Source organism: Giraffa tippelskirchi, chromosome 9 (genome assembly GCF_054371585.1).
Source record: "Giraffa tippelskirchi isolate mGirTip1 chromosome 9, T2T-mGirTip1v1.2.pri, whole genome shotgun sequence".
NCBI classification, from domain to species: Eukaryota; Metazoa; Chordata; class Mammalia; order Artiodactyla; family Giraffidae; genus Giraffa; species Giraffa tippelskirchi.
The window spans coordinates 40,940,919-40,962,636 of NC_137283.1; the positions used below are offsets into that span (position 1 = coordinate 40,940,919).

The window sequence follows — 21,718 nt, forward strand, 5'->3', positions numbered from 1 at the left end:
TTATTTGACTAGTGAACATAAAGGAATAACCAAACTTTGAAAAGAAAATGGAAATCAGTACATAAATATGGCATCTGATAATCTGACACGCTTAATGATGAAAATGATACCCTGTAGTTATTCTTGACAAAAGCCCAGAGAGCTAAATTAGAGCATTAAATTAAACCCCACCTACTCTTTCTGCACCATTAAGTCCCAATTATTCTGTAGAAAGGTTTAGATGGTTTTATTTTGTATTCTAATTTTAAGGCAATTATTCTCTAGTTAAAGTTAGAACAAGCTGCAAAGTTTTATGCTGTTGATTTGCAAAGGGCTTAGTTATAAAGCACTTAACACATAGTTGTATTATGACTCTCTAAAAGGTGTTAATAAAGTTGAAAGTGACTCTTTTTCTGTAATTTCAAATAATAATAGCTACTGACGCTATTACTATTACTACACCTATCACTATTCACTCCATTTCTGTAGCGGGCACTAAGTGGTGAGAGTTTCCATATGCTGTTGTCAGTCCTATAATTCCAATATTCCAGCTGAGGTGACAGAGGCAGAGTTTAACCCCAAATTTGCAAAGCTAGAAGGAAATTTAAGGTCAAATCAAAATCTGTGCAGTTTAAATTATGTGCTCTGTTGGTACCCCAAATATATGCCTCATCCCTAATGCTGAACTCTATACCCAGTTGTCAATGTGTTTTCCACTGTGGATTAAACAAATGTTCATCCAGATATGCAGCATAGGAATATGTTAGTGTTCCATTCAGTGACCAACCAAGCCATGCTGGTTTTAGGGAATCAATCCTAGAAGTTGAAGTGGTTGCTCTAAAGTAATGCATTTTTTTCTACTTGATTCCCATTGCTTCCCCATTACTCCTTGCACAGTGCTCTGCACAGGAAAATGTCTGTGGATTCTTAGCAATAGGATCTCCCTTGTAAACAGAGTTTAAATGTGAACTTTATTTGTTCATCTGAGAGGCCTAATATGTTAGAAACATCCATCTCTGAAAAATGGCTCCAAATCAGACATGCTCTGGTTCCCGTTCTCCTTGTGCATTTGGAATCAATCCATATGCAATAGGTTGGAGTTTTCATGAAAACCTAGCACCTTAACTCTGTGCTAGAGCTATTAGTATGAAATACTCATTAAATCTTCATTTAAAAAATTTTATTAGCATTTTTTGCTATTTGTAGGCTAGAAAATACTTTTTCTCTCTACCCTCCTAGGTTCTCCTGCAAATTAGACTGACAAAAGACAAACTAACAAAACAAACAGGAAAGCAGACAGAAGCTTACTAACGCTTATGTAGTGTACATACACATGGAAGAACTCAGTGATGGAACTCAGAGGAGTGGTTAGAACTTTGGCTTATACAGCATCTTAACCAAAGAACAATAAATTTTTTAGCAAAGTGATAAGACAAAGAAACTTTGAGCCTCTAGAGATGGCAAATTGTGGGAGGGTAAATACATGGGGAAACCAATGGAAGGGAGGGCTAGTTAGTAAAGTTTGTTACATCTTAATAGATTCCTCTGGTGCCACCTCTGATAAGAGTCTAGAGTTGTCTCCAGTGATTAAAATCATCCTACCCTTCCTGGAAGAGATGGGGTGAGTAGAGATCTTTTTCTTCTGTTTCTTTTCATTGCCTTCAGCTCAAAATAATCATTATGTCAAGTTGGCATATTTTAGGATATACTGAACTCCTTCACTTCCTTATGAATATAAAATATATATTCTTTTTCTATATATATGTATTTTTTTTACAGTGTATATATATATATAGTCTCCACCCCTAACTGTAAGCTCCATATAAGCAGGGACTGTGGCTTTGTCACCACTCTGTTGTCAGCACCTACAAGTGAGGTATAAAGTGGCATTCAGATATTTTTGAATGTCCCCCCAAAATAAGATAAATCTGTTATTTGAAGAGATAGTTGTTTGCTCTGCATCTTCAAAGATGTTTCTTTGTAATGAAAAAATCCTCATTCTATGTGCATCCTTCTGCTGTAAAATAATATTAAAATTTCCCATAGAAATAGGTTCTGAAGGACTTCTTGAGAAATACCATAACCTTTCACATTTTTGCTCAGCCTTTTTTTTTTCTGTTTGGAAAATACACTCAGTAGATGTCATTCACCTATACATGTTTTAGTGGACTTGAGTCAGGACCCTCCTCATAAACCCAACAAAAGCCCAAAAGTAAACTCTAGCCCACTCTGGATCTCAAGCCTGTCCCCAGACTGGGAGTAAAGGAAGGTTTATATCCCAAAGCACATGATGTGAGTTGCCCATAAGAAACAAAAGCTAGGTTCTCAGAAGAGATAGCAGAAAAATGTGTTCTGCCAACCAAAATCAAAACTACTATTATACGTACTAATGGGTAGACTTTAGCTCTTCCAACAGCTCACTCTGTGCATTTTCCTTCCATGCCCTGTGTACTCTTTCCTTTCCACTTCTCTTCAAGAAAATGTGAATGGGAATGACAGTAAGATGACTTTGAATTATTTTCAGTGTAATTTTTAGGGAAGTCACTGACATATCTCCATAACAAACCTATTTTGGTAAAATCATACATGACAAATATAATATCTGATTGCCACACACTAGTTAGCAGCATTTAGCAGTATTACTAAATTCCAAGCACAGAAAAAGACAATTTTACCCCCCCAAAAAAAGATGGAGAATTACTGTTTTAACAGATAAAACTCCAGACTTCATTGCAAAGATCTGCCACACAAAATCTAATCATCATTTTATAGCTATACTACTATGGTTTTTAAGAGCAAGAAACAAACCATTAATAAGGCAATCTTGCATGAGACATTTAAATTGACTTCATGCAAATAAAATAAGCAAATTGAATTTTCCAATTTACTCATTAGGCACTATATAGATGCATTTTGCATTCACATCTTAAAAATGTAATAAGAGAAATTTCATCTCTGTGTGTCTGGTGTGTCTGTAACTGCTGAATTCCATAACCAACTTGGATGATATTAAACAGAGAAATCTCACATCACTTTTTTTGTCTTTACTTTATTATTATATGGTCTTTCCAGGAGGTTGATTTTTTTGTCTTAATTGAAACATTCTGAAGTTACTACACATTTCCTCTATTTATATGAAACTTCTGGCATGAAAGTATCAAGGGAAAAAATTGAACTATTCATTCCCACGGTCCTCATCATAAGAAAGAAAGTTTTCACTGTTTCCTGACCTGACTTTGAGTATTTTGGGAAAATGCTCAATTTGTAACTTTTAGCTAATGGCACTACAATGTCACACTCTCTGTTTAACATTCAGCTTTGTTAATCAAGAAAACCAGATTGGCTCTCTGCATGTTGATTAAATTGATTACAGCTGTAGGCCTTGTTAGCATTTTTTTCAAGTGTCTCTAATTAATCAGACAATGCTTGATTAGTTTTTTCTGGTTTGAGGAGATAAACTGACTTCCTTGAGAATTTTCACCCCAAAATTATTCCCCTCCAACAAAAGGTAAAGGATAAGTGAGTCACTGCTTAGTGTTCCACGAGGCTAAGACGTTTTATTTTCCAGTAACTAAAAAAAGAAAAGAAAAGAAACTCTTTGAAAAGCTAGTTAAAACATAATTTTAAATTTCTTTTCACACACTCCCATGAATACATCTCCTAGAATGAGAAGAGGCTATGTGTTCCCTCTGAGCTTTAAGCCAGGCCTCCCCTCTATGGTAGAGCATCTTCCACTTCTCCATTGTAACTATTCTTTGTCAAGTTGTGTCAGTGAATTGTCAGACCTGACATTGCTGATTTCATCCAGGAACCATTTTGCTCTAATACTCAGGCTGGTGAATGATGTGTTAAAAATAATAAGCCACCACCTATTTTTTTTAAGTCATATCTATAGCATTAAAGCAGCTGTTGTTTATGCAAATGAAATCTTGACAATTTCCAGGAACTTTACCAACATTTATAAGGACCCAAAACGTTCTGCTTTCATCGCTGAAGTTGATATTTCCAATGGGGAAGGCTGCTAGGATCAGCTCAGATGGTGTGTGTTGGCATGAGGAAGGCACCCCATTTTCTTCCCTCCTCCTCCATTGGTTGAGAGACCAGTTGAGACTTTTGTTTCCAGTAAGCGCTTGTCAACCTAAAGTACTTTTTGGTAGATATTTTTAAGCTGTGTTTCAGAGGAGTTTTCTTATAGATGCCATCAAATTGGAAGCTACGGAAGAACAAGAATCTGCCTTTAAAAAGGAAAGTAATTTTTTAAAAATTCAGCCAAAGTAGAAAAATTGTTATGAGAAATAAGTCTTACTCTCCCACCCCCAACTTTGCATCCCTGCTCCCAGAATAACAGTTTCTTGTGCACCTTTCAGAAACTTTCTATGCATATACAAGAAAATATGTTTTGTTTATGTGTTTTTTCATACTGTTCTGGAATCAAGCTCAACTGGAATTCCATCACCTCCACTAGCTTTGTTCGTAGTTATGCTTTCTAAGGCCCACTTGACTTCACATTCCAGGATGTCTGGCTCTAGGTGAGTGATCACAACATCGTGATTATCTGGGTCATGAAGATCTTTTTTGTACAGTTCTTCTGTGTATTCTTGCCACTTCTTCTTAATATCTTCTGCCTCTGTTAGGTCCATACCATTTCTGTCCTTTATCGAGCCTATCTTTGCATGAAATGTTCCTTTGGTGTCTCTAATTTTCTTGAAGAGATCTCTAGTCTTTCCCAATCTGTTGTTTTCCTCTATTTCTTTGCACTGATCGCTTAGGAAGGCTTTCTTATCTCTCCTTGCTATTCTTTGGAACTCTGCATTCAGATGGGAATATCTTTCCTTTTCTCCTTTGCTTTTCGCTTCACTTCTCTTCCCAGCTATCTGTAAGGCCTCCTCAGACAGTCATTTTGCTTTCTTGCATTTCTTTTCCATGGGGATTTTCTTGGTCCCTGTCTCCTGTACAATGTCACGAACCTCTGTCCATAGTTCATCAGGCACTCTGTCTATCAGGTCTAGTCCCTTAAATCTATTTGTCACCTCCACTGTATACTCATAAGGGATTTGTTCTAGGTCATACCTGAATGGTCTAGTGGTTTTCCCTACTTTCTTCAATTTAAGTCTGAATTTGGCAATAGGCAGTTCATGATCTGAGCCACAGTCTGCTCCCGGTCTTGTTTTTGCTGACTGTATAGAGCTTCTCCATCTTTGGCTGCAAAGAATATAATCAATCTGATTTTGGTGTTGACCATCTGGTGATGTCCACGTGTAGAGTCTTCTCTTGTGTTGTTGGAATAGGGTGTCTGCTATGACCAGTGCGTTCTCGTGGCAAAACTCTATTAGCCTTTGCCCTGCTTCATTCTGTACTCCAAGGCCAAACTTGCCTGTTACGCCAGGTGTTTCTTGACTTCCTACTTTTGCATTCCAGTCCCCTATAATGAAAAGGACATCTTTTTTGGGTGTTAGTTCCAGAAGGTCTTGAGCTATTTCAAATCCTCAAAGGTGATGCTGTGGAAGTGCTGCACTCGATATGCCAGCAAATTTGGAAAATTCAGCAGTGGCCACAGGACTGGAAAAGGTCAGTTTTCGTTCCAATCCCAAAGAAAGGCAATGCCAAAGAATGCTCAAACTACCGCACAATTGCACTCATCTCACATGCTAGTAAAGTAATGCTCAAAATTCTCCAAGCCAGGCTTCAGCAATATGTGAACCGTGAACTTCCAGATGTTCAAGCTGGTTTTAGAAAAGGCAGAGGAACCAGAGATCAAATTGCCAATATCTGCTGGATCATCGAAAAAGCAAGAGAGTTCCAGAAAATCATCTATTTCTGCTTTATTGACTATGCCAAAGCCTTTGACTGTGTGGATCACAATAAACTGTGGAAAATTCTGAAAGAGATGGGAATACCGGGCCATCTGACCTGTCTCTTGAGAAACCTGTATGCAGGTCAGGAAGCAACAGTTAGAACTGGACATGGAACAACAGACTGGTTCCAAATAGGAAAAGGAGTACGTCAAGGCTGTATATTGTCACCCTGCTTATTTAACTTATATGCGGAGTACATCATGAGAAACGCTGGGCTGGAAGAAACACAAGCTGGAATCAAGATTGCCGGGAGAAATATCAATAACCTCAGATATGCGGATGACACCACCCTATGGCAGAGAGTGAAGAAGAACTAAAGAGCCTCTTGATGAAGGTGAAGGAGGAGAGTGAAAAAGTTGGCTTAAAGCTCAACGTTCAGAAAACTAAGATCATGGCATCTGGTCCCATCACTCCATGGGAAATAGATGGGGAAACAGTGGAAACAGTGTCAGACTTTATTTTTTTGGGCTCCAGAATCACTGCTGATGGTGACTGCAGCCATGAAATTAAGAGACGCTTACTCCTTGGAAGGAAGGTTATGGCCAACCTAGATAGCATATTTAAAAGCAGAGACATTACTTTGCCAACAAAAGTCCGTCTAGTCAAGGCTATGGTTTTTCCAGTGGTCATGTATGGATGTGAGAGTTGGACGGTGAAGAAAGCTGAGCGCCGCAGAATTGATGCTTTTGAGCTGTGGTGTTGGAGAAGACTCTTGAGAGTCCCTTACTGCAAGGAGATCCAATCAATCGATCCTAAAAGAGATCAATCCTGGGTGTTCATTGGAAGGTCTGATGTTGAAGCTGAAACTCCAATACTTTGGCCACCTCATGCGAAGAGTTGACTCATTGGAAAAGACCCTAATGCTGGGTAGGATTGGGGGCAGGAGGAGAAAGGGACGACAGAGGATGAGATGGTTGGATGGCATCACCGACTCGATGAACATGGGTTTGGGTAGACTCCGGGAGTTGGTGATGGACAGAGAGGCCTGGCGTGCTGCAGTTCATGGGGTCGCAAAGAGTCGGACACGACTGAGCGACTGAACTGAACTGGAATCAAGATTGCAGGGAGAAATATCAGTAATCTCAGATATGCAGATTACACCACCCTGATGGCAGAAAGTGAAGAGGAATTAAAACGCCTCTTGATGAAGGTGAAAGAGGACAGTGAAAAACTGGCTTAAAACTCAACATTCAAAAAACCAAAATTATGACATCCGGTCTCATCACTTCACAGCAAATAAATGGGGAAACAATGGAAACAGTGACAGAATTTATTTTCTTGGGCTCCAAAATCACTGTGGATGGTAACTGCAGCCATCAAATTAAAAGACGCTTGCTCCTTGGAAGAAAAGCTATGAGCAACTGAGACTGCATGTTAAGAAGCAGAGACATTACTTTGCCTACAAAGGTCTGTATAATCATAGCTGTGGTTTTTCCAGTTGTCACGTATGGATGTGAGAGCTGAATGATAAAAAAGGCTGAGCACCAAAGAATTGATGCTTTCGAAATGTGGTGCTGAAGAAGACTCTTGCGAGTCCCTTGGACTGCAAGGAGATCCAGCCAGTCAAATCCTAAAGGGAATCAGTCCTGACTGTTCATTGGAAGGACTGATGCTGAAGCTGAAGCTCCAATACTTTGGCCACCTGATGCGAAGAGCTGACTCACTAGAGAAGACCCTGATGCTAGGAAAGATTGAAGGCAGTTGGAGAAGGGAACAACAGAGGATGAGATGGTTGGATGGCATCACAGACTCAATGGACATGAGTTTGAGCAATTTCCAGGAGGTGGTGAAGGACAGAGAATTATGGCGTGCTGTAGTCCATGAGGTCGCAAAGCATCGACCACCACTCAGCAACTGAACAATAACAACCATGTATTTTTGACATAAATAGGATAAATCTGTATACTCTTCTACAGTACAACTTGATTTTTAGATTTTTACTGGATAGATTTTTGAACCTCTTTCTGAATTTTCACATGACAATCAGTTAGCTGCTGGATATTATTTAATTGTTGAATATATCATAATATTTTTAGTAAGTTCTCTGCTGCTAGACGTTTCAGTGGTTTCCAGCTTTTTGTTACTGTAAACAATGCTGTAGTAAATATCCTCACACACATATCTTTATGAGCTTGGGCAAGTATGTGTTTACAATAAGGTTTTTTTTTTAATTTGTTCTTTGTATTTATTTTTAAATAGTTATTTATTTTTGACTGCTCTGCGTCTTCATTGCTTTGCCCAGGCTTTATCTAGTTGTGGCGAGTTGGGGGTAGTCTTCAATTGCAGCGTGTAGGCTTCTCATTGCAGTGGCTTCTCTTGTTTTGGAATATGGGCTCCAGAGCACACCAGGTCCAGTGGTTGTGGTCCATGGGCTTAGTTACCCCGAGGCATGTGGAATCCTTCCAGAACAGGAATGAAACTCATGTGTCTTGCATTGGCAGGTGGATTCTTAACCACTGGACCACCAGGGAAGTCCTACAGTAAGCTTCTAACAGTGAAATTACTTGGTCAAAAGTAATTTTGATAGGTATTACCAAATTGTTCACTAATTTACATTCCTTCAGCTCATACTGAGTATCATCAAACTTTAGAACTTTTGCCAAGCCATTATGTGTCAATAGTATCTCAGTATTTTAACTTGCATTTTTATAGCCATATACATGGCCAAGTATCTTCCCCTATTTGGGGGAGGCAGGAGCATTTCTGTCTTTTCTTCTGACTTGCCTATTCATGCGTTTGACTACTTTCCTGGTACTATGTCTTGTATTTGTTCAGTGTCCTCATATATCCAGTACACTGTTGGGTACAAGGATACTCAATAACTATTTGAATTTAACTTATATAATATATGGGACACACAGAAAGAAGCTAAAACTTTCGTTGTTAGAGTGTTAAGATCCTTGAAGTATACTGCCATCTCTAGAGACCTTCACTCTCACAGGATTACAAAAACAAGATGTATTCTCAGGAGATTGCTGTGTCTTACAACAGTAATTGGATACAGTAGAAAGTGAATTTTGTCAAGGGGAAGGTTCCGTGTTCCTCATATGTGTTTTCAAACACATGTGAACTAAACTTCCTAAATAAAATCGTTCTTTCTTTCCTAGATTAAATGATTTTTCTGGCCCCCTCTTTTTCCCACCAATCCATTCTCCACACAGATACTGCCATGATGTTTCTAAAGTGCACGTCCAAGCTTCTTCTGACCTAAAAGCCTTCAGTAGATTCCCAGGGCCTGCTAAATAAAGTAGGAACTTCTTAGCTTCCGTTTAAGACCACTGCCTTCTTCAGTATTGTTGTATCTCCTCATTCAACACATGTATAAATACCCATTGCCCATCACTTCACACTGCTGGAGGGACCTCAAACGCTCTACACCTTTCTACTGTGGCGCATGCCATTCCGTTTAGAATACTCTTCCATCTCTTCTCTGTCTTGTGACCTCATTTTCATACTTCAGAAAGAATCCTTTTATCAGTTTTGCTAAACAGAAAAATCCTTATCACAGCCCTCCTCCTAACTCTTAAGAGGTTCCCTGGGCTTACCTCTGTTTAACAATACTTATTTCACTCTCTTATAAATGTTGGTCTTAACAGTCTGTCTTCAGGAAACTGATTTCCTCAAGGGTAGGAATCATGTCTTACTCCTCAATACACAGCACAAAGTCTGCAGCACTGCAGGGGCTTGATAAACATCTATTCAGTGTAAAATTATAAGGCAGCTAAGCTGATAATAGTGTGGAGAAGCCTTTTTTCCATGTTGTTTCAAGTAGATGGGATATTACTGTCACATGTTATAGTTGTATTTGATGGCTGATGCCTGGATTTGTGCCTCCAGAGTTGAATTACCTGCTATATCTAATGAGTCAATGTCTGTAAAATAATCTCGAGATGATACGTCATTAATATTTTCTTAACCTAAGGGAAAATACTGCCAAACTGGAAAGATATTCAGTTCTGCAGAGAACGTATAAAGTATTTAGCAGAGTAAAATAAGATAATGATTTTTGTGATTTCTTGTAGCACTGAACACTTAGGGGAGCAGGATTCTCTTTGTTTTATGGGTTTTCTTGCAAAGACATGGGCAGGAGAGATTGTTTTGTAGAGGCCAGAAGAAAGAATATGATTTTCCTTTTGTATGACTGTTTGCTGCATGTCTAAATAAACCTGGGTTTATATGAGATAAAAATAGAGTACTTGTTTACATAATATGTTTCCCAACTTTTGCTACAGAAGAGACACAGTCCTATTCCAGATGTCGCCATAATGTAAACATCCTCTGGGAGCACTTTTATGATGAGAGAGGAAGAAGTATCTGGGAAGAATCATCCTCATGATGTTTTCAGCTAGCTGCCTTTTATGACTCCTGTTATTCCTCCTACTGCTCTCAGGGTGTGTTCTCCTAACCTCCTCTCTAGGTCTTCCTCAGAGAATGATCCGTTTTCCAATCTTTTCACTCCCACTTGTGTATCTTTCTCTTACAGCCTCGGCCTTCCTACAAGTATTTGTTCATTCATTCATTCAACAAACATTTATTGAGTAGCTGTATCAAGCCAAAGGTGAAGAAGACAGACACGATTGTCTGCCATATGGATCTTCCAGTCTGGCACAGCTTCTCTTAAGGACACCCTCTCTCTTTGTGGATTCTGTCCATGGTTCTTTTCTTCTCCCTCAGGGCTGAGGGTGGGTGAGGGGAGATGGCGAAAGCCCTGGAATTCTATGCTATCCCTTTGGTTTCCCTATTCCCACCCTTACCTTTGTAATAAGCCCTTTCTTAAGCCCTCCTCATATCATCCTAATTTGAGCGTGCCAAGTGTTTTCTGCTGGAACGTTGACTGATTTTAAAGCTGCAGTAGACTTAGAACTCAGGCAGGGATTCTCTGAAGTAAAATTTGAGCCAAAAGATGGAGAAAGTAAACTAGGTTTCTTGGTCCATTTAGCATGCTATAACAGTACACCATAGAATCAGTGGCTTATGAACAACAGAGATTTATTTCTTACAGTTCTGGAGGCTGAGATGTCCTAGATCAAAGTCCTGGCAGATTTTGTATTTTGTGAGAGCCCTCCTCATGTTTCATAGACAGCTATCTTCTCACTGTGACCTCATATGGCAGATGAGTCAAGACCCTCTAGGACACTAAATCCCACTTGTGAGGGCTCCATTCTCTTGACCTAAGCACCTCCCAAAGACCATACATCCAGACACCATCATACTGGGAGTAAGATTTCATCCTGTGAATTTGGAGGTGGTACAAACATTCAGTCTATCATATTAGGCTATTTTGGGGATAGAGACTAAGTAAGGATGGGCTCTCCCTCTGACGCTTGGGGGTAGAGTGGCAGTAACAGTGAGGGGAGGCACAAAAATATGCTGTAGGGATAGTAAGAATCAGACTACACAAAGCTTTAAAAAGTGGGGCTTTTTGAAGAATTTTGGCTTTTTGTAGAATTTGGGCTTTTGCCCTAAGAGCAAATTTTGAAAAGCTCACTCTGGATTCAAGGGAGTCCAGATTGGCTGGTGGAAGTTTGCCGGGGAGAGATTCTAAAAGCATAGAAGAGGACGATAGCAGATGGATGTGGAGCAGTGTCAGCATATACAAGAGCTAAGACTGGGACCCGGTAATGGATCCTAAATATTTCTAACACATCAGCACATAGAGAAAAGAGCAAGACCTCAGATTCTTGAGGTACCAAACCAAACCCCTATATCATCTCCCCAGTTTCCCAGTACATTCAGTTTGTACCACTACTGTTTTATTCCCAGAACCCAGACTTTAGGCTGCTTCATTCTCTCTTCAGACTGGCTTCTACCACATGACAGGGAGTGTGGTCACCAGTGGCTTCTGAGTTTCACTTCTTTGGGCATTCATCTTCATTCTGGGACTGTCCCTCTTTTTCATATGCAGTTTCAGAAGTTCTAGGGAAGCACAATGATTGACCCAGATTAAGTCAGGTGTCTACTTCTGGACCAATCACCTGAGCCTCTGGGCTCATGCAGGAACATGATCATTCCAGGTCATGTGGTCAGAGGGAGCTGTTGCAAGGAGAAGGGAGGGAAGGAGTTCTGGATGGACAGTTCCTTAACTCTCTCCTACTGTGTCTTAGAGAAAGATTAAAATTGTTCTTTAGAAGCCCCAAGGGGTAGCTGTAGGAGAAACATGGAAATGAAATTAAATTTTTTCCTTCAGCATTAAGAAAAACTTTCTAATAGTCAAAGCTATTTGAAGATGAAATATGATCTTTGAAAGTAGTAAGTGCACAGTCAGTGATGGTAATTAAATACATAGACTAGATAAGCACTTGGTGGAAATGTTGTAAAAGGCCTTCAAAATAAGAACACTGAGAATCTGGTTAGAGACCTCCCGCAGAAAACAACCAAAATTAAACAATAGCATCTTAATATTTATTCCAGCCCCTCTTAAGAGACATACAGAAGAGTTTCCAACACAGAGTTTGTGTTTTCAACTTATTGTTTGATCTTCCTGCTTCAAATGAGAGATGAATCCTATGAAGAAAAGCTATTAAGAACTTTTGGGGTATGTTTAAGTTTCAAAAAAAAAGTATAGTTTCTTAGTTTCTCATATTACTAAAACATATTTATGAACCAATATTCTGTCTTTGAGAGAAAAGGTTTCTAGTCAGAGGTGAGGAAGCCGAACAAAACAGAGTATCAAGTCCAAACAACGTGGAAATGCGAGACAAAGAGCAGGAGCAGGTGAGAAGCAGGCCAAGGACACAGTTCAGAACTGAGCTAGGGCTCGACCTGTGTGAGTGAGCCTGAACTGACACTCCCCCATCCCTAGATGTTTGTGGCCTGCTTCTGGGAAGACAGAAGCTTAAATGAATTGATCAAGGGTCAAAACAATGACTTAGCATTAAATATCTCCTATAAAAATGTAAACATGTAAGGTACAGGTGCTAGACTACACATTTCTGCTGATTAACAAGTCATCCCATAAAAGGAGATTGCTCTTTAAAAAATGAAATTATTAAATAAGATCTTAGTTCTTATCTCTCAGATTGGAAAGCATTAAAAACTTGACTACATAGTATTGTGACATGTCTTTGGGAAATGAGCACTCTCAGATGTTGCTGGTGGGAATACTGAAGGGTACAATCCTTGTGAAGAAAATTTGTCAGTATCTAACCAAGCGAAGTATGCATTTACCTTTTGTTGCAGGAATCCCACTTCCAACAATTTACCTTGAAGATATATCTTCAAGTATACAAAAATAGAAGTGCCCAAAGTTATTCATTATAGCATTAATAGCAATAATCACAAAATATTTAAAACTTGCCCAAAGGAGAGTGGTGAAATAAATGTATGCCACATTGTGGAGTGGGTTTCCCAGGTGGCTCAGTGGTAAAGAATCTGCCTGCCAATGGAGGAGACCCAGGAGGCACAGGTTCGATCTCTGGGTTGGGAAGATCCCCTGGAGGAGGAAAGGGCAACCCACTCCAGTATTCTTGCTGTCCATGGACAGAGAGGGACATGGTGATAGTGGGCTACAATCCATAGGGTTGAAGAGACTCAAACATGACTGAACACACACACAAGTACAAGTACTGTGCAGCTGTAAAAAAAAAAAAAGAAAGAAAGAAAAATGAGGACATTCTCTATGAATTGGTATGAATAATTTCCCAGATATATTTTAAGTTGGAAAAAATGAAAGTGCAAAAGAGTGATATAGTATTGTACCTTTTGCATTAGAAGGAAGAAGAATGAAAAATAGATGTGTATCAGCTGAATTTTTGCAAAAAGAAAGGTAGAAATACCAAAACTAATGAAATTGATTACCTTTGGAGGAGTGGGTGGGGATGGTGTTGAAGTGTTGAGGGGGTGGAAACAAACTGAAAGGGATGAGAGAAATCTATTAACTGAACTGTGTCTTTCTGTGAATGTTTGACTTTTGAACTGTTAATATTTTAATACGTACTCACAGCAAATTTAATAAAAATCAAGGGGAAAGACCTAAAATATAATACAAACAGAAGCAAATGACACTAGCTGTATTTCAAATGAATAATATAACCACACTGAAGTGGTAGGTTAGGGGGACACATGTATACATGTGGCAGATTCATGTTGATGCGTGCCAAAAACCATCACAATATTGTAAAGTAATTATTCTCCAATTAAGGTAAATTAATTAAAATAATATTAATAATATGGTAATAATGGTCTAATAATACTACTCATATTGTCAATGTTTAACATGCTGCTAATAAAAATAATAGTAAAAAAAAAAAAACTAGTTTAAGTAAATTTTGAACCTGGTATTTTGACTGAAGATAAAAAGAAGCATAAACAGAGAATCCTAGAGAGTAGGTTTGGTGTGTTTATTGGCTGTTTTGTTTGCTTAACAATTCTGAAACTACTTTTGGTGTGTTCTGTACTCCAGAAAATAAGTAAATATACTGAGGCTAATGGAAGCCAGTTTCCTAAGTGTCAGAAGGGAGTTACAAATACAGAAAAGGGAAAGATGAAAATGACTCTGTGGTATTATATTAGTATTAGAGAAATCAATATGAGCTCATGGTTATAGATCAAGGGCCATCAAACATTTTCTGTAAAAGGCCAGATACCAAATATTTAAACTCTGAATCATAGCGCGAAAGCTGTCATAGATGGTACATAAACTGATGAACATGGCTGTATTCCAATGAAGCTTTATTTATGGACACTGAAATGTGAATTTTATATAAATTCCATGTATCACAAAACATTACTATTTTAATTGTTTTCAACCAGTAAAATATATTAAAACTAGTTTTGGTTTACAGGTCTTATAAAAGCAGGCGGTGGGCCAGATGTGGCCTGTGGACGTACTTTACCAACCCTTGATAGAGAGATGATGATAGATAGATAGATAGCAAATGTGACCAAATGTTTAAATTGGAGAGTCTGTGTGAAGGATGATACGGTTCTCTGTACTGTTATTGAACCTTTTCTATAAATCTGAAATTAAGGTTTTTTTTAATTTATTTTTTTATTGAAGGATAATTGCTTTACAGAATTTTGTTGTTTTCTGTCAGACCTCGGCATGATAAGATTTTTTTTTTGATGTGACCATTTTTAAAGTCTTGATTGAATTTGTTACAATATTGCTTCTTTGTTTTTATTTTTTGGCCACAAGGCATTTGGGCAATCTCAGCTCCTCAGACAGAAATTAAACCTGCACCCCTTGTATTGGAAGGCAAAAGCTTAACCACTGGACTGCCAGGAAAGTCCCTGAAATTACTTTAAAACAAGCAAAAAAAAAAAAAAACCACAAAAAGAATAACTCTGTACTTTTTATAGCTGCTGCTGACAAAACAACAACAACAACAACAACAACAGCATTAACCAAATCATTGGCCTAAGAAGTAATACCTTTTATAGCATCTGCTTTCTCCTGGATGTCCATGGAACATGGCTGGAAGCTACTACCGCCATGGTGTCGAGTTTCTAATTTGTCGCTTAGGGTGTTATTTTTCTGCTGTTCATCCCTGCTCTCCATCTTTCTTAACGAGTAATGAGGTCACTGGGCTGGTAACTTGTATGTGACCTTGTAATTTTATACAATGTAGAAATTTTTTGGTCTGCTATAATTAAACGGGAAATAAAAGGCGCTTATCAGAAAATGCCACATTAGCTTGGGAATCTGTGACAAATCCTTTCTGGTGTCCTTAATTATTATTTTGAAATTCAGTTTCACAGCAAACTCACTTTGCTTATTTCACTAGCCATAATCTGGTGATAGCCAAGGTGAACAGTGAGCAAAAGTATCATAAGATAATACAGATATGAATTGGATAATTTTTACATTAAGATACTTTTTATACAAGAAGAGTAAACGACTTGCAAAGAAAACCTCTATTGTACAGACTTGAAATTATTCTACAGTCCTTTGCTTATTTAATTTCCAACAGAATCCATCCTACCTTGCTTTATCATTGTAGGTAAAGCCATTCTGTGATCTCAGTTGATAATGAAGATGGTATTAGTCATAGCTGAAACTTTTTGAGTGCAGCTCTGTACCCAGATCCACACCAAATGTTTTTCATCCTTTTTTTTTTCATTTGATCTTAACCAAAAAAAAAAAAAAACTTGAGTAACAATTCTTTTTTTATAGATAAGGCCTAGTGATGTTATAAGTGACTTGGTGAAGTTCTTACATTTAGAAAACATGGTGCTAGGATTGGCCTGGGGAGCCAGTCCTCTTAGTTTCCTGTTGGGACTCTCTCCCATTGTAGATAAAGACTGCAGGAAATGCAGAAATTTAGAAAGAAAATTTGGGGTCATGAGGACATATTCCCTTTGAGAAGAATAAGGTCAGTGATACAGAGTGCTAACATCAATGCGAGAAACAAAATTCACTTTGGAAAATCCTTCATATTCCCTTTCATGCTCTGTTCCCGTGAGGAAGCTCAGTAGCAAGTTCAGAGATGAGAAAGGCTTGAATTAGAACACGTGGTGACTCATACTTCCCCAATGTTGCCGACTTGCATCACCCCCACCCAGGTATCTGCCAGAGGAACAGGGAGACAGAAGGATGGAAAAAAGGAAAGTAAAGAGACTGGGAAATGAGGTTGGAAGTTGTAGGCAGAGGGATGGGAAGTGTAGGAGGTGCTTTATGGAGTGGTTTTGCCCCCATTCATACTGGGAGAACTGAAGTATTGAGCCACTCAAGGGCCCAACAGCCCTCTCTCCCCTCTTTTTCCCTTCCCCGCCCCAAAGCCCAGAGTAAATGCATACCAGCTCCCACCATCATGGCTGGTCCAGACAACTCCAAGACTAACTTCTCTTTTGAATCACTGAGTGGATTATTGTCATGGCATGTGACTGGCGGCTTCGTCAGGCTTTCTTATGCAGAGTCCTAAGGAGCTGTGTCTCTGTGTTTCTTCTGACTCGTTGAAATAAGTTTCTCAAGTGAGAGGAGCTGTGCTATAGTTGAAGATCAATACTGTGTTTTTCGAAGGAATAGTGATCATCATTAAGATGGTATGTTTATTCAACAACTAGTTAGTGAAGTAACTGACTTTGTATTTACAGATTTATAAAACTGAATACTAATTTCTGGACATCTTATTTTCTGAAGTATGGAGGAGGAAGAATGTTTCTTTGTGGAAGCCCCAGGGAGTTAAAAATCCAGGAGAAAGGTAAAAATCTATATATATGGCATTACAACCATGTGGTTCATTTTTTTCTTCTTTCCTTTTTAGGGACTGGTTAAATATGCTGAGCCCACCAATTGTTCCTCCCAGTCAACAGTCCTCAGAGCGGCATCAGGATTCTTCTGGAAGCTTGAGTGTTCAAGGTGGGAATATGAAAAATGCCAAGCATAAAAAATAAAAATAATTAACTATAAATAGAGAAAATCAATCACTTTGAGATTCCACTATTTTTATTAAATGATAATCACTTAGACTCACGCATTGAAAATGAGGTAATCTGTGCCTCATTTTATAGGGTGATAGGTTCTTTGCAACTAAAAGGAATTTAAAAGAGAAATTGTTCTTGTTCTCCTGAAGGTTAATCCCTGGGCAAAATATAATTTAAAGCATAAGAGCGTGGCTTTGGTGTCAAATTGACCTTCATCTGAATTCCAGCTCTAGCAATTCCTGCTGTGTGACTTTTATGAATTTCAGTTTTATAAAATAAGACTAATAATAGATGGTGCCCACCTGCAAGTTTTTCATGAAGATTCAGTGAGGTGTACTGTATATGAAATGCTTGGAATAGTGCCTACAAAATGCCAGCTGTTAGTACTGTTACAAGGTAGACCAGATAGTCCATGTTTTTGTTAATACAGAGATACAGCCTTTTCATTAAAGCAGAGGCTGACACTGAGCTATAATGGGTTGTATTAGTAATGGAAAAATTGGAAGGAAGCAGGAATGAAAATTTGCCTGGGGTTCTCTTTGTTGATGAGAGCCTCTAAGATGAACCATTTAGATTCTGGCTGTGAGCAGGGAACGTGACTGTCAGGAGTGTTGTAGAGGAGGAACAGAAAAGAATCTTCAGCGGAATCAGAGGGCTTGAGATGGGAGGGGTAGGGAGAGACCTAAAACGCATAATCAGAGTGACAGATCACATCAGAGTGGGACTCCCTGAGATCATTTTCCAAGTTGGATTGTAAAGATGGGCGCCTTCTATCTATAGTCTCTTTAAAAATAAAATAAAAAAGAATTGAAACCAGGATAAATTACTGTAACAAAGTTGCCAGATTTATTTTTTTCCCTAATTGCCCCAGGGAAAAAGTGGAGTGTCCCATTTTTCTTCAGGTATGGAGAATCCAGAGTGAGAGCTCATACATCTGAGTTGTGCATTTTGGCCGCCCAAGGGATGGCAATGTCACTGTGATTTACTGTCTGAAATAGATGATGCCCCTCAAATTGAGGCTCTTTTTAGAGGTGCACGTTTATAATTACTTATGACAGAAAAACAGAATCTTGGCTGTCAGGAGGAGACCTTGCTGTGAGGGAGCAAATAATATGTTATGTTAAGTGTCCTGAATAAGCCACAGGAACTGAGAGTGTGGTCCTTAAGCAGAGGCACCCAAGATCTATGGTGGTGACGAGTGGCTGAAAGGATGTCTCAAAGTCGCCATTGCAAAGTGATGTTTTGACAGCAGGGGCTCAAATTATGTTGAAGGTAAATAGAACTTTCATCGAAGACAAAGTAACACATTAAATTCAGAGGACTGTAGAAACGTTCTGGCCAATGTTAACCAGATCTGGCACCCCTTCTCCCTGTCACCCTAGATTTCCATTTCTGAACCTTTCCCTTGTCTGATAGGCTTAGATAGTTTGTAGCTAATTAAGACCATCAAAAAGTAGTGTTTCTTACTTGCGTAATCTTTACATGTCATTGACTTCATTTTAAACAACACAGCATACACTGAACTTGTTTCCGTCTGTTCTTATAAAATGTTTGTCAAAGAAAAATACTAGGCTCAAGCCTCAGGTGTGTATCCTCAGAAGGAGGAGTCCACACAGGTGTGACGGTCTGGGCATCTTCCTGAGTTCCTGCTGCTCGGTACCATCAACTCGGCATTTAATATGTGCCAGACACTGTGCTCAATGGTTGATCCAGTCCTCAAAAGTAAGTCACACACACAGAGAAAGACAAGTATCATATGATGTCACTTATATGTGGAATCTAAAATTTGACACAAAGGAACTATTTACAAAACAGAAATGGTCTCACAGACATAGAAAACAAACCTACTGTTAACCAAAGGGGAAGGCTGGTTGGAGGGTAAATTAGGAGTATGGGATTAACATATGAAAACTACTGTATATAAAATAGATTAACAACAAGGTCCTACTGTATAGCACAGGGAATTATATTCATTGTCTTATAATAAACTATGATAGAAAGAAATTTGAAAAAGAATATATATATGTTTATATACTATATATGTCCGAATCACTGTACACCAGAAACAAACACAGCATTGTAAATCACTATACTTCAATTGTAAAAAAAATGTAAAAAAATATTAGTCCTCACAGCAGCAGGAGGAAGATACTGTTTTTGTATATGCAGTTGTTATTTTTACAGCTGGAGAAACTGAGACTTGGAGCCCTTGAATAATTTGCCCAAGGTTAGTCATTGGCAGAGCTGGGATTGAAATTCAAGCAGCCTGGCCCCAGAGCCCAACCGCTGTTTTCACTTTAATTTTTTTTGGTTTAGAACCAAGTAAATAAATTACCTAATCAAAAAATACTGTATATAAAACCAGGAATTGAAAAATAACTTTTCTGTTGAGAGTTCCTAATCTACAAGAAAACAAATGAAAATATCTCAAGGGTAGAGTAGCTAAGTTCTTTCAGGGGAAAAAAAAAAAAGGCAGACCTCTGGTCGCCTGTTGCAGCCCTGCCTCCCCGTCCCACACAGTCTTGTTGCAAATTACCGGTGGCCACACTCCCTCCAGCAGGGTGGGTCACCGAGGGGTGCCCTTACCATGTTGACCAGATGTAGGGCGAGGCCAAGGGAGTGAGGGGCTGAATGAAGAGCAGAGTGACTGGGGTGCGGGACTGACGGGCCTGGGTGGTTGCTGGGCCCACCTTCTCAAAGACCTCTCTAGACGATCTTATGTGAGTCAGTCAGTCTATCACTTTACCCTGTGCAAAGCTTTTATCACAGCCTTTTCACAGTTTGTAACTCATGATTCACTTACTTGTTTCTTGTCTTTTTTCCCAGGTAGTCTAAGAGTTTTTAAAAGCAGAGACTGTCAATTTACACACCCCTAGATCCTTAGTACCTGTGCAATTTCTGGTATACATTATAATAGATTATAATAGATACTCTGGGTTCTCGTTAGGACACAGGAAAGGAGAAAGGGAGGGAAAGAGGGGGAGAAATGTCATACAATTGGTCATTTCTTGTAATAATAACCTTGAAAGAAAGAAAATGAAGGTAGTTCATTGAAATCCAACTTTCAGTGTTTCCCCCAATTCCAATTTTTTGGTATATCTGTAAAATTGAACAATGAGAGTACTGAACTTAGACCCATACACTGTAGCAGTTAAAACAGGTGTAGGTCACCATATGCAGTGCCTCTTTATGTATAAGCAATGAAAAGACTTTTCTGTCAAATGAAATCTCATATGAAATCCCAATATGTAAAGTAGTTACAAGTAGAACCTCTCTGACTGAGTGCGAGTTAGGGTCTCAGAACCCTGCCGTGGGGCCCTAATGAACCAGTTAAAAACACTGATGTAGTCCCTCGCCCTCAGTGTGACCTTGCCCAAGGTCAAATGCTCAATCAGAGTTAGGATTTGGATCCAGATTTCTTCCACAGCAGTGCCTTTCACACTGTGATGCAGAACCATCACACTGGGACATGAAGGTAATTTTTAAGACTGATTCACAAGGAAAGAGGCTTTTCCATCTTCAGACTTCCCGGATGAAAATAACAAAAATATTTATTTCACCCTCCTTGACCCAGGCCTCCATGTACACTTTAATTCTCAGAATTTGCCTACAGTTATGTAGGTACTATTGTTACCCCCTTTTACACATGAACCGTGGGCTTAGAACAGGAGAGTGATGCGATGAACCACCACGTCCATCAGAGACTGAGAGGCTGAGATGTGCCTGTGCAGCTAGTGACATAACGGGAAGATGGCCTGACCAACACATAACTCTGGAAGACTTGCCCCAGGCCATACAGAAGTAAACACATGCATTATACAGGCCCCCGAACCCCTTCTTTATTCAGTACAAATTCCACAGTTTCTGTTTGGCCAGAATGTCTCAAGTGTGTGAATTCTGCCATGAAGTGAACAGCCCAGCTCCCAGCAGAGCAACCAGCCGGCAGGAATAACACTGAGCCCGTGCCATTCAACTGGATGGAGAAGCAGGCAGCTGTCAGCCGTTCTCTTGGGCCACGACACACTTGCCAAATGTCAATCACCATGGGCACGGGTGCCCTTAACACTTCCTAAAAATGTGTTTTCCTGGAGACCGTGGAAAATGTTAAAAATAGGGCGTTAAGATTTCAGAACTTACTCAAGAAAACTACCAAACTGACCTTTTGAAAATGAACCAGACTGCCTAAAAAATAGTTGTCAATTTGTTTTTGACATTTGTTCCTTTACAGATATGACCCTTAAATTATTCATGCTTACCAGCTCCAAAATGGAATAATAATGCCTCTCTCTTCAGGCCTGTAAACCTTTTTTACAGTTTGCGTGGATTTTGAGTGAAGACCTTTTAGAGTTGCCAGGCTCTCATGAAAATAACATCCTTGTACCTTTTGTTCAGCAGAGCCACAGAAGATGTTCCTTTATGAACATTAATTATTCTTTCATGAGTCACAAATAGGCAGCAGATGCAGTTAAGAATCTGCCTGCAATGCAGGAGCCTCAAGAGACGCAGGTTCAATCCCTGGG

At 39.1% G+C, this 21,718-nt stretch overlaps 1 protein-coding gene across 35 annotated transcripts in view; it reads left to right on the forward strand.

Annotated features, from left to right (window-relative positions):
* Nucleotides 1-21,718, forward strand: part of CFAP20DC (CFAP20 domain containing) — a 282,051-nt gene that overhangs the window by 226,562 nt on the left and 33,771 nt on the right. For 32 of the 35 annotated variants that reach the window (XR_014063942.1, XR_014063947.1, XR_014063945.1 and 29 more), the window contains one exon: nucleotides 17,039-17,133. Coding sequence is in view for 26 of the 35 variants with exons in the window: in XM_081524581.1 (XP_081380707.1) it covers nucleotides 17,039-17,133 (95 nt within the window). In the remaining 9 variants the exon portion in view is untranslated. Of the gene's footprint in view, nucleotides 1-12,245; nucleotides 12,370-16,868; nucleotides 17,134-21,718 lie in introns of all 35 variants that reach the window. The other 3 variants (XR_014063939.1, XR_014063943.1, XR_014063944.1) reach the window with 2 other exon arrangements.